Source organism: Cryptomeria japonica, chromosome 10 (genome assembly GCF_030272615.1).
Source record: "Cryptomeria japonica chromosome 10, Sugi_1.0, whole genome shotgun sequence".
Lineage (NCBI taxonomy): Eukaryota > Viridiplantae > Streptophyta > Pinopsida > Cupressales > Cupressaceae > Cryptomeria > Cryptomeria japonica.
This window is the reverse complement of record NC_081414.1, coordinates 577,604,536-577,618,167: the sequence shown is the minus strand read 5'-3', so window position 1 is coordinate 577,618,167 and position 13,632 is coordinate 577,604,536. Positions and strand designations below refer to the sequence as shown.

General features: G+C 35.7%; 1 protein-coding gene across 1 annotated transcript in view; it reads right to left on the bottom strand.

Annotated features, from left to right (window-relative positions):
• Positions 1-13,632, bottom strand: part of LOC131042759 (uncharacterized protein At4g37920) — an 85,882-nt gene that overhangs the window by 33,335 nt on the left and 38,915 nt on the right. Inside the window, exons 2-4 of the mRNA XM_057976077.2 lie at positions 4,502-4,890; positions 3,935-4,103; positions 3,482-3,726 (exon numbers count right to left, since the gene is read on the bottom strand). Coding sequence (XP_057832060.1) covers positions 3,482-3,726; positions 3,935-4,103; positions 4,502-4,890 — 803 coding nt within the window. The remainder of the gene's footprint in view (positions 1-3,481; positions 3,727-3,934; positions 4,104-4,501; positions 4,891-13,632) is intronic.

The following is a 13,632-nucleotide window of genomic DNA, read 5'->3' as shown; positions in this document are numbered from 1 at the left end:
AGCATCCGATGGCACAATTAGCTCTTTTTCTTCTATGAATTGGAGGAGGTCTTCTTCCTCGAGAGCCAACTTGATTCGAACCTTCCATGCAGTAAAATTTAGATTCCCATCAAGCCTATCTTCAACTTTCAGCCCCATTGACCTAATTTGCAAAAACTACAGCAAACTGAAATAAAGGTGAACTGAATTTTAAATCTGAAGATTAATCTAACCAATTAGCTCTGATACCATGTTATTTTTAGCACTTTCAGATTGCATAAAACTCAGAAAATTAGATTTAGATTAATTAACTAATTAGTTTTCAGACTTTAGGCATAATAAAGGAAATGAAAAACTAAAGACAATGCACAGTTACCCTGGGAAAACCTCCTAGGAGGAAAAACCCAGCCAAAGGATCCTCAGATCTGATTTATGATTTAGAATTCAATAGGAAGTTATACACTTATCTGCTTTTACAGTCACCATGAGGGAGGAATAATTAGGTTATAGTCCTCCTTATATGATTACAGCCCTTTTATTGGAGTCTTCAATTTTGTATGATGATCTGCTGTCTCTAAGAGAGTTCGCTGGCTTCAAGGTAAGATCTGCTGCTGTTGGATCAAGTTCGCACCCTCCGATTTGGATCTGCTACAACATGTGAGGTTCGCTATTTGCTGGTTGCAATCCTCATGAAGTTCGCTGCCTCTATGGAAGTTCGCTGCCTCTATAAAAGACTTTGATAAATTTCGCTCTTCACCAAGGATTGTTTTACTTGCATGAAACTTGATTGATATAAATGAGAGGAAGGTGATGCATTTATAGGTGACAAAAAGATCCCTAATCATGTCGGCCTCCTTTAACCTTTAAACTATTTTATTGCTTTCCATTAATTTGCCTTAATGGGGTCGGCCCTATCAAGGAGGCGTTTTATATTAGTGTGTGGCGAGCAACCTTAAGTGCCGAGTGGTGATGGGCCTAGACCTATATAAAGGGTGGCGGATTCCAATGTTGCCTAAGGCAATAGGAATCTACTGGCCCTAATTACAACCAACATATTGCAGGGATAAGGCATGAGAATCCCACCCTTATTTCCCCTATTGCAGTTGATCATGGACTACATTCATATTATGAGGCAACGAGAGATACACTCTCGGAGGTGGAGAAATGGATTGAAAATACAAAGAGACAAGCAGATGATTTCCTTGCTCAGTTTGTCCAAGCTTTTGATAGGACAACAGGGCTCATATTCTAAATACAATATTTGGGGGGAGTTTGGAAGGAGTTCCGACCTATTCAAGAGAAGACTATTCCACGCCTTAGAGCTTTGAAGAAGATTCCTAAGTCCACATTGACCAGGGAGAATGATGTGCACAATGGAGATAGAAAAGATTTCCATGGCTGGTATTGTTCATTAGCCATGAAGAAATCAACTTATGAGAACGCACAAATAAGTTGTGCAGAGATGGAAGGATATATTCATGATATTCAGTCGAAGATCTTTGCCTCAATTGAGGAGTTATTGGAAGTTGATGTCAGTGAAGTCAGTGGTTTACACTTAGCTGAATTGAAAGACAAAATGAAATTCATGTATTTCAATTAGTTGGACACTTTGAAGAAGAGTCAGATGGATGATTTGGTCTCATTGTTGATTCATGTTCATAATTTGCAGAAGCTCATGCCAGATTGGGAGAACACTTTGGATGCTTGCTCGGATGCTTTGGACGTGATTGATTTACAGCAGGATACCTTATCCAACATTTCCATGGAAGAGTTAGATTATGTATTGGCTAGATTCTTGGAGTATGCTTGGAGAGAGAAAGATGCAGGATAGAATCTTCTAGAAGATTCCCTATTTCATGACTAGGTATCTTTCTATTGGGCCATATGTTGGTGGCACCAGTTTTGATGTAAACCCTAACTAGGGCAACTCTAGGGCTTTGTTGGCATGATCTTGGCCCTTGATTTAGTTTTAATCTTGGCATCCATTTTGTATGAGACTCTATATATACCTCATTGCCTCTCATTTGTAAGGGAGAGATTTTGTAGAATTGTTGGTATATGTTGTAGCTTTTTTAATATAAATCATTGTTCGACTTGATGGTGATTTTGTTTTTCAAGTGTTGTCTTGCATTCAAGGTTCTCAATTCCTCCAAGTTAGATTAGAATTTTAGATTAGAATTTGCTTTCAATGTTTGTTAAATTGAATGAAAGAATTGTTGAGTATATTTGTGTGGAATCTATTAATCCATACCACTAGCCTCTTGCTGATTGTAAGTGTGCCTTGCATTGTCAACTGGAAATTTATGCAAACTTAACTTTGATTATTACATATCCATTATTATGCATCAACTTGGATGGTCTCAATGCTTGATGGTAATAGTTTGAAAATCTATGAAAAATACCTTAGATGATTGCACTAAGCTCGTGTCAAAATCTGTTCGATTTGATGGTGAGACCTTGCCTAGTTTGATTCCACTAAATTTGTTCATCATTTCCTACATTCCTAGGCTTAGAATAGATCTCCTAAACCCTATTCCCTTTTGTCATTTTTTAGTAAGTCTTGTTAGAATTGAGTCCAAAGCAATATTGTCAAATCCTAATTTATCAACACACCTCTTCCACATTCATGATAAATGAAGTTAATTCAAACAATTGTGTAAGTCCCCAAGTGAAAACAGCAATTCACATCGACCATTGAGTTACCCACTCATCAAGACCTGACTGTAGAAACCTTGGAATCATTTTAGTTGATCTTACCCTCAACATCTGAGGTGATTTTGTTCAAGAGTGGGTAAAGTACTTTGGTATTTTATTCTGAATGTTATGTGCATAAAACACACATCAACAGATCCTTAGTTACAATTTCCTTCTACGGTTGTATGCTATCATACACTTGCTATTTGTACAGTTATAATTTGCTGAGAATTGGGGGGACATCTAACCATCCCCCACAATCCTGGGTACATTAGCCCCCCTGGACAACATTGTGGGGACACATCCCCAGTTTCCCTAGGGAAAGGACAGACAGGACAGCCCATGCTGTCCCACTGTAACAGGTATGACAGAGACGTGGGTTGGGAGAAAGAAGGGGAGCACATCCCTATGTAACCCTGCTGAAGTCTAATTTATTTCAAAAGCATGATAAGGAACACATATAACATGGCACTAAAAGAAAAAGCTGTCTTATATTTATCATACAACCAAACCTAACAAGACAAGACCTCAAGCATTTAATAACTAAAAGACTAAAAAATGCAATGGATGCAAAAAAAATTTATAGAATCCTTATATACGATACTATATTAGATCTCCAAAGTTAACTTGTGATATATACAATGGATCGTCCATTATTATAAATTAGGAAATAAATTTATTACCTTTTTGTGGAAAAAGCATCCTCTAAGACAAAGACTCTAGTAAATCAATATTTAAAATACACCCAATGAATGTCTAAACATATCTTTTATGAAATCAATTCCAAGGCTTGCAAATCATTTCATACCTCATCCTTCATCAGTGTTGATTCTTTGGCAGCTGCCCATGCTTTAGAGACAGTCAACATGAATGTTGAATCCAGTTGGTTTTTCTTGGCCAGATTATTTATTTTGTTGCGTGCAACTTCCAAAGATGGTGAATTGAGGACATCATCAAATTTGAGCTGGGCCTTACCAAGTGCCACATGATCTGCAAGTGCTTTATCGTGTGCTTGTAATGCTGTCAAGCATTTACTTGCTATCCTTGCCAGTTCTACGTGTACAAAAATATCAACAATCTTAGGAATGGCCAAAATATCTATATTCCCAATAAAAAGGTTAAAAGTTTGTGCTCGCATTCCCTTACCATACTCTCAATCTGAGTCCACAACAAAAACTATTTTACTATAACTTTGGAGGAACATACAAGCATAAGAAAAACTTGAAACTTAATAAATAAAGTTTGAAACATTAATACCTACCATCCTTGGCTTCCAAATTGTTTTGATGACTATCAGAAATAATTTTAAGATGCTCAAAGAAGTCCCTAGTAAAATCTTTGCGACGCCGAGCAACAATGGTATCAATTTCTAATGGATTCTCTTGAACTTGTTTGAAAAGTTCATTATGCCTCTGCATGTCATCATCAACCTGGAACCCAGCTTTGAATTTAGATTGCTATTAACAAATTTCAATTGTTAAATGTTATAGAACATATCAAAAAAAAAAATCAAACGAGTGGCCTTGACTATACATAGCAGATTAGTATCCAATGAACTGTCATTTTCAATTAACTCAAAATAGGAACCAGTCCAAAATAAATATACAGTCCATTTACCAGCAGCTTCTGTATTATGTAACCAAATAAACAAGGAGAGAGGGATATAATAGAGATGATGATAAGTGTTTGTCTTTTCTTCTCTTCAGACAAATTATGATGTATTGTTCTGCTTCTGGCAATTTAATTCTTTGTAATTGTTCTCAAACTAATGCATCTGAATACAGAAAGTACACAACACAGCACACTTGATAGCTAGAAATTGTCTTACCTCCTTCACCTTCCTAATAAGCCTGAGTAGATTCTGTTTGATTTCAGGATCGTTTGAATCATCCGCCCGCATTCTACACCGATTAAAAAAGTGAGGCTTAATCTTTTCCCATTCCTCAGTGAATGCCAATAGCTTCCTCCAATCACTTGAATTAGGTTTCTCGGTCATGAAAACATCAATCATTCTGTCACAAACAGTCGACATTTTATAACCTTTCTCTAACTCAACATCTTCACTATCTTCAGTATTTGGTATATTCTCCTGTTCCTTTCCATCCAAACTAACTTTAATATCTTCTGCCACACCTTTCTGATCTCCCAAATTTGCCATGGAAGAGGATTGTAATGCTCGTAATGCACTATATGACCAGTTTCTGTATAAATCTATTGCTACACAATGACAAGTTTAAAATGAAAACAGTTATAAATGCACTTCATGAAGACGTACACAAAAAACATTGAATTGATTTGTAGATAGAGGGCATTAATAAACATAACGTATAATATAGCAATTTGAGTTGTAAGATGCAGAAACCAAAGGTAATATCACACAGCTCAAGAGCAACAAAAATGCCCCTAATTCATCCCAGAAGAGTCTCATGCACACTCTAACAAAAAATGGAAAGAAGTCTAGTTAACCATAAAGCATCCTTATTATAGTGAGCCTACTTGAGTGCACTGATTACCTTAGGCTGAATAAACTAATTTTTAAGCAACAACTTCTTAACCCATAGTTTGCAGACTCAGACTCAGACTCTGAGAGTACTTGGCAAGCCCAAAATTTTTGACTCAGCAACTTTGAAAGTAGTAAAAATTAAAATTTATTACGAAAAAAAAAAAATTGAAAAATTCAATTACAAAATGTATTAAATTAAAAATTGACATCGCGAAAAGAAAAAGCATGGCTTTATAGTTTATAGCAAAAAAATGTGTTGTAACTCGCATTTTACCCATGTAGACATTTTTACCCCCATTTTTTCCTACATCTGTAAAAACTTGCAAGTTAAACTTGTAAAAACTAGACTTAAACTCATAAAAACTCGTCCAGCAAAAAAAATAGAGAACTCAGCAACTTGAAGAGTACTCGCAGAGTTTGCAAACTATAACTTAACCAACTTTAATGATGATAATCAAAGATGGATGCATCCATAAGCACTTAGGAGTCTCAGATGTGAGTTCAACAAAGGATAAAAGTGAAAACCATCAACTTCAGAGGTGGTGCACCAAAAGGGACTCTAAGAGAAAGGTTCTTGGTACATATAATAAAAAGAGAAAACCATGTTGAGCATATACAATCCTAAGTACGACAAGGATAAAACGAATCTATTTCTCATTAGTCCTCACCCATACCCACACAAAATACAAAGATATAGGATTATAATCAGTCCTAGGGAAACATGGAGAAATGACATAAAGGGTAACCATCACCAAAATAGATTTCTTGGCAGAATTGCCTTAATGTTGTTCATCAAATCTGTTGAAATTCTATTGACCATTTCAGGTCTCCAACCAAGTATATACTCCCAACTATGCACAATGAATAGACAGCAAAATAAAGCAAAGGAATGAGAACAGAAGGTTGGTCTAAACACCCTTCATAGTTCTTTGTAAGGGTCACAATTTCATCTTTAATCCCTTTTAAAACAATTAAAGCTAATAAAATTATAGGCCATTGTCCACAAGTGAGGTTCTGATCCAGAGACCCTCCTCCACAAGAGAGGCTATTTGTACCTATAAGCCTTTCTCCACAAAAGGAGAGTATTTGACTGATACGGGAAATCCCTCACAGATCAACTCCATCCTACATGTACGAGATAATTTTGAGGCATATTAAAGGCAAATCCATGTTGGAGGCCCTTTTGGCACAAATTATGCACAATTACAATTTTTTCAGATCTTATGGTGATCATGCATTATGTCACTATATAAAGACAACATGTTTCTCTCATTATAAAGTCACCAGAGAGACATGATGTTATGTGTACCCGGTGTCACAAAAAACATACCATGCTTTGCTTGTTTTAGTGTCATGAGAGAGTCACAAAGTTGCACAGCTTGTAGTGTCCTACAAGAGACACCAAGTTGACCATCTTATTTTGTTGCATTACAAAGGTCTGGATATAATCAACAACTTCATGCACAGTACTGCTTCCATTCTTGTCAATGGCCTCCTCAGAAAATTCTTCGAGTTCCAATAGCCACTTCCTTTTATCTTCTCCATAAAGCTCATTGTATACTACAAAAGAAAGGTCTCTTGGAAATTCTTTACTAAAGTTTCCCACATGCCTAGATATTGATCGTTGAGAGCTATCATACAGTAAGACTTTAATATACCTGTCATTGCTGGGGCTTTATGACAAGGCAAAGAAAATTGTTTCGATAGCACTGTTAAGAGACCCGCTAAAACATATTCAAATTCAAAATTATAAAAAATACGAAATTGAAATCAAATAGAAATCTAGAACAGGAAAAATCTGAAATAAGAACACTTTGAAATTTTGAAACATATATTATATTTGAATCTAGAATCTACTATATAGCTTTAGAAATTCTCAAATCACTGGGAACTAAAATTTAAAACTTGTGAAGAACTGAAAGTTCTAACTACTAATAATTTGAATTTGTAACTGCAGAAAATTTTGAAGTATATATTTGTTTATTCTATAGAGCATAAAACAGAACTTAATATTAGTTAAAGGTATACGGCATAGATTATAGAAGGCCTTAGAAATACAACAATTAGGGAGCATATTTGCCTCATATACATTCAACTAGATAGTCATAAAGTAGCATATTACAGTATATTTAGCTTAAGGAATTGATATAACGTCACAAAGCATATAGCAAAGAACATTAATATGCAGAACACCAAAAGATATAAGGAAACTGCTTCCAAAACTATTGCCTTAACACTCTAAATGAGCAAGGAATAAACGGATATAGAAGGACAGGGATGTACTGACTGGATAAGGCAAAGAGCAGTAACTGCCTCAGAGATATGCAGAATCACCCAAATTGATCTAACTTAGATGCAATCAGAAAGGCTCACATGAACCAGGCCAAAAGTACTCATAGGATATTAACAATAATGTAGATAATTACAGGAGAAGAAATAATAAAAATGGTGACTGTATATTTAGGTCTTAGTCCTTGGTTAGCCATAGGTTTTCCTAGTTCGTCAGTTCTGTCAAACCATATGGGCGTATCTTACAACACAAATGTAAATCACTCTCTCTAAAAGGGTTGGGATCCTAGTTAATCTGGTTGTCCTGGAGTATAGACCCTGCATCTCTGCTTGCTTCCAACGAGTTAAAGTTGTCACTAAATATAATGTCCCCTTAGGGATATACCTGAAACTTGCCCAATAATAATAATAACAATGATATAATTTATTCACAAGGGTATTTTTCTAGTCAGTTCTGTCAAACCATATGGGCGTATCTTACAACACAAATGTAAATCACTCTCTCTAAAAGGGTTGGGATCCTAGTTAATCTGGTTGTCCTGGAGTATAGACCCTGCATCTCTGCTTGCTTCCAACGAGTTAAAGTTGTCACTAAATATAATGTCCCCTTAGGGATATACCTGAAACTTGCCCAATAATAATAATAACAATGATATAATTTATTCACAAGGGTATTTTTCTATTAAATTACATTTAATAGTAGTTGAATCTAGGAACATAATTAATTAACATTAAACCAATGATACTGTAGTTTCCTACTGTAACCATGCACAATATAGCTTCAACCATATTAGAAATATGAAAGAAAAACACCATAAGATGCCGGGAGACTATCCTCCACAATTAAGCCCAAGAGCGTCAAACAAGCAACCAACTCAGTGGGCGTCCACTTTAATGGGTAGGATCCATACTCCTGCATTCCTATTGTGTTTCCTTGGCTGTTTCTAACAAGATTGCTCTACTTAAATCAATAAATAATTATTTATAAAATAAATCTGTCTTAAAAGCACAAACTAGCAATATTGGATTCCAAATATATCATACTAATTATTTCAGAATTAATATTTTTGCTATGTCTTACTGCTTGGTAGACTCAGACTATTACTGCCTTTTTATCAGGTCAGATCTCAAATTGCTTGTGTTCTGTTTGATATGTAAACATAAACTTTAATAATTCCAGGCCACTTATATAAGATCAGTCTCTGCTCTTCATCGGCTCAATGCCTGATTTAAGATCAAATGCTACTTTCCATTCATTTGATTGATCCTTCCTGCATGCCTCCTCTAATGGATGGATCTCCCTTTTATATCTCCCATCGGGGGAAGTTATACCTCTTCATGACGTCCATTCCTTTGCAAGGGTTGCACCCTTCCATAATTATCATGCTGTCTTTATAGGTTCTGGTCGGGCAAATTAATAATTCCAGTCGGACATCTTAAATGAATGGGTGCTATGTAAAGGTGGCCCTTGATATCCTTAATCTGGTCAACCCTTAATTCAAATTTCAAATAACAATTGCTTTTTATTATTATTTTATCTTCCTTATCTCTGGTCAGCCAAATAACAGTTTCCCTTTAGTTAATATTAATCAAACATATTAATGGATCGCTGCTTGGGAATTAATAATCTCTTTGCTTCAGGTTGACCCCTGCACTCGATTTAATTAGCATTAGTTATCCCCTTCACAACAAATTTTATTTATTGTTAGTCTGTGTCGGCCCTCCCTCTATTTATTTAATCGCTCATGCTTCATTCTTTAATGCTGCGATTTGTGTTTATAAAGCCCTAATCTCAGGCAGGAGTATGACACTAAGTGTTAGAAAAACAAGAGATCATTTTGGAGTATATGTCTCTCGTCTACGAAGTGCATCATTCGTCCAAACCTCTGGACATATCAAATAAGCATCCAATACAGGTTGTTCCTCCAAACATCTGCACATATCAAAAAAGCATCCAATACAGGTTGTTCCTCCAAACCTCTGCACATATCAAATAAGCATCCAATACAGGTTGTCTAACTTTATCTCCCTCATCTATCCTGGACTCTCCCAGCCTAAATTGTTCACTATAAGCAACCATGGTTTATGATGGCTCCTGAATCCCAAGCGCTGCCCACACTAAAACATAGTAACCATATGGCCTTTCAGAATTTCTTCCTTGCATATGTCCTGTAAATTGCCGAGGAAGTGTGACTGTTGCAGATAAATACTTCACATCTCCAGCAGGCTTTACCAACTCTAACGTCTGACCAATCTTCAAAATTTCAATCAAGGCATGCTTAAAGCATGCATGCAACATAAGCTCCAAGAAATATGTTTGTAGGCATGCCGTGAAAAAGTAGCCCTGTTGTTGTACACCTTTTGAAACCATTTGTCAGTGCATGCAGAACAAGGATCCAATCTCCTTGGTGATAAAATGAAGAATCTCAAATTGAAAAGTAGCATCATCCCGCTTTACAAAAGAATCAATGGCATTAAGGAAGAAGAGATTACTCATCATTGAGGATGTCACAACCTTACAAAGTCAAGGTCAGAAAATAAATGACCCAAGTTGAAGCCCCAGTAAGGTCAGTGTCCCAAAGTGTCTAAAAGAGGAGATTGACCAACAAAAATATTGTTCAAAGTCAACCCATGTCTCATAGCTCCTTTGGTTGAACAAAAGGTGTACTTCCCATTGAAAAGAGTTAACGAAATTCTTCTAAAACTGAACATCCATATAAAAAATCATCTTAAGTGCATGACCCTAACAAACTATTGAATTTTATTTTTAAATCAGGGAAGTCAAAGTGGATTTTTTTTGTTTTGTTTTTTGCATTTTCTAACCATGCAATCTACATCCTAATTGCTGGATCTAAGAAATGTTCGATCTATGATAAACCCTGTGGTAGAATTCACCAAGTAAACAGACTATAAGTTATGAGAAAATCAAAAAAAAGGTTAAGGTTTATAATTAAACAAAAAGTTGGGTTGGTATATAAAACTATCTATTGAGTAGTTTTAATGTAGATATAATTAGGCCAAAGTATTAAAAATAATATATCAATTCATTAATTTTAGTGCAACACTTGAAAGAAGAATTTTTGAAGCAAAATTCTAATTTGGTCACTTTAGTCCAACTAAACATAACCTGCGAAAATCAAAACCATAGTTTAATAAATTAGTGAATTCTTGTGAGAAATTGTGTATGGTAACTCATCAAAGACTTACACACTGAGTCCTGCAGAGAAATTTGTCATGTAATTGGCAAGTCGCACCCAGAAACTTGCTTGGACTCGGCAAGATTTGCAAAAAAAACTCAACTACTGAAAGAATGCATGCCAGAAGTCATTAAAACTCTCTTTTTTGGTTTTTCAAGATTTTCTTCTTCAACAGTTGCAATCTCAGCAGATCAAATTGATTGTCAACTGACTGGAAGTGCAATTTGATGAATTTATCAATTATTGGAATGCACTTGGAGAAATATTTCTTCTGTTTTCTATTCTTTCTTCCTCTCTCTTTCAAAATTTCACTCCCTAAACACTGAAAACCCTGCTGTTATGCTGTAGATATTTTCTATTCTTTCAACATTGCTGTATTTGTTTTGCTGTACTTATCTATTTTTTTTCTTTTTTAGAAAATTTCAATTTTAAATGAATGAAAACCCTATTATTATGCTGCTCAGGTTTTCTTATCTTTTTTAATGTTCATAATCTATAATGTGCAATGCAAGGTGCCAGCAGAAGGGAACTGACATGGAAGCATGGAAAACCATGGGCAATCAAGAGCACAAAAACCTACAATTACCTTGTTTAAATTTTTGGCTGAGATGCCCAATTTTATAGCAATTGTGTAGGAAGAAGTGAAGAAAGAAATGAATGCCTTAATTTCTAAGTTACAAGGAGAAAAAAAATGAAAGAAAAAGTACAAGGGAAGCACTTGCACTAGTGATGAAGTCCATGGCCACCCATAAGTCCATAACACATTTAGAGATTCTCTTCTTAGCCCATGAATTCATCGTTCCTCCACTAAAAAGAGAGTTTGGACCATCTAAATTCCCCACCTAATTTCTTCGTTCCTCACAATGTTCCAAGCACACAACCTTCACTTTAAGGAACCACTTCAAACTAAAAGTAACACCATGAGGCAAAGATGCTGACTACAATTTTTTAGTGCTACAATAATTATATTTGAATATGGTAAACAGCTCATATTGCAATGAATGGAATGTATTGATAACTACATTAACTATAGGTAGAGTGGGGTTTATGAAACCAAATTCACATGATATCAATGGCCTATTCTTATAGGAAGTTGTCAAAAATGTATAGTTAATGGAAGAAGATAATAAGAGAATATGGCAGAAAAAAATTGTAGCATTTTCATGGATGGGTTGACAAATGACAAGAACATGACACTAGTTAATTTTTTGAATGGTACATTGGTGTGCTTGAAGTTAATGGATTCCTTAGAAGAAATTAAGAATGTTGAGACTTTATGCAATTTGTTGGATGGGGTTGTTAATCTTAGAGGATCCGGCTAATACTAAGAGGGGGGGTGAATCAGTATTAACAATAATTTGAAATCAGAAACTCAGACTCATAAAACTTTCACCAAATCAAATATAGATCAACACTAGTCATTTACCAGTACCAGTATCTACTGATAAACATCTGCTAAACTGATATATCAATGCTACACATTAAGTGCTCATTAACCATGCATAAACTGAAAGTAAAGCAAACCATCACATCAAAAACATTCACCATATGAACACCATGATTTTCACGTGGAAACCCAAATAGGGAAAAACCACGGTGGGAATTGGTACCCACAAATATTTTGCACTCTTTCAGAATGCGCCCTGTTAGGAGCCAAGCCCGGTTAGAAGCTTACAATGATGCCCTGTTAGGAGTCACCCGGTTAAGGGATTTACCTCAGCCTTGTTAGGAGCTTTGATCTGTTAGGATCAACCTCACAAGAGGATTAAGAACTAAAATATTGAGTCACCTTGTTAGAGGATTTTACAATGTGAGGCCTATTAGGACCTACCCGATTAAGGGATTTTAGCTGCTGTAATTGTTAGAGAACAACAGTGAATGATCTGTGTATAGCACTCAACTACTTGCTTGATCAGATCCAATTAAGTTCTAAGTCTGCATCACTCTAGCAGATCTTCTCACACACCCTGGTTCGGCTTCACACACTTCTCAAAAATCACCGACACTTCAAAACATCAACCTTACCGAAATAAATAACCTTTACAACTAGGTCGGCATCAAAACCCTAAGACTTACTACATAGATCATCACAGATCTTTACAACTCATTACAGATCATCATATGGATCATTACAATCAATTACAAATCAATATCAATCATTGAAATGATCATAAATCGTCACAGCAAGTCGATTTGGTACAAAGTCAAACCCTTAGCTCATTCCACTAAGCATTTTGCACATTCCCAAGAAATTCGCTCTCCAAACGAGCCAAAACATCTTTCAAACACATCACGCGGTTGTGCCACGTTATCAACAACATGTGAACTTGATGTAGATCACCGCCAAACCAAAAATCATTACTGGTCAAGCGAATTCTTTACCGGTCCTTAAACCCTTCTTAAACCCTGGCAAAAACTCAACAGAAATTATAAACATAACTTCCGGTTGTCACAACATGATGCGGTTTCGGTCAGATGCATGTTACAATGATAGAAAGTTACATTCAAAACCACAAAGCCTCAATCATCACCAATCGCCAGATACAATCGAAATATTTCCTCATTTACCAGTTAAGGTCCTAATTCTCAGTTTCTTGATTCTTTACCGGTAAGCCCTCTCAGGTAGACCAAAAGATTTAGATGACACAATACAACATAAGTAAACATCACTAGACATGAATAAACATTAGTTGCCATCAATGAGAACATAAATAACTAATCAAAGTCATCCATCATGCAATCTCAATCTCTTCATCACAATGTCATCTCAAACAGTCTTGTACCGATTCAATCATCATTCTCCATCTGTATCAGTTATGCCAAACATGCCAACATGGGTGATCCATGAGGTTGGGGTGGAGAGTGTTATATTCAAAGAGGCATCCCACCATTTGTTGGAGCCCTTAGGTTGTCCATTGCCTTCATTTAATACTCAAGGACATTCAAAAGATTGGATGAATCAAAAATGTG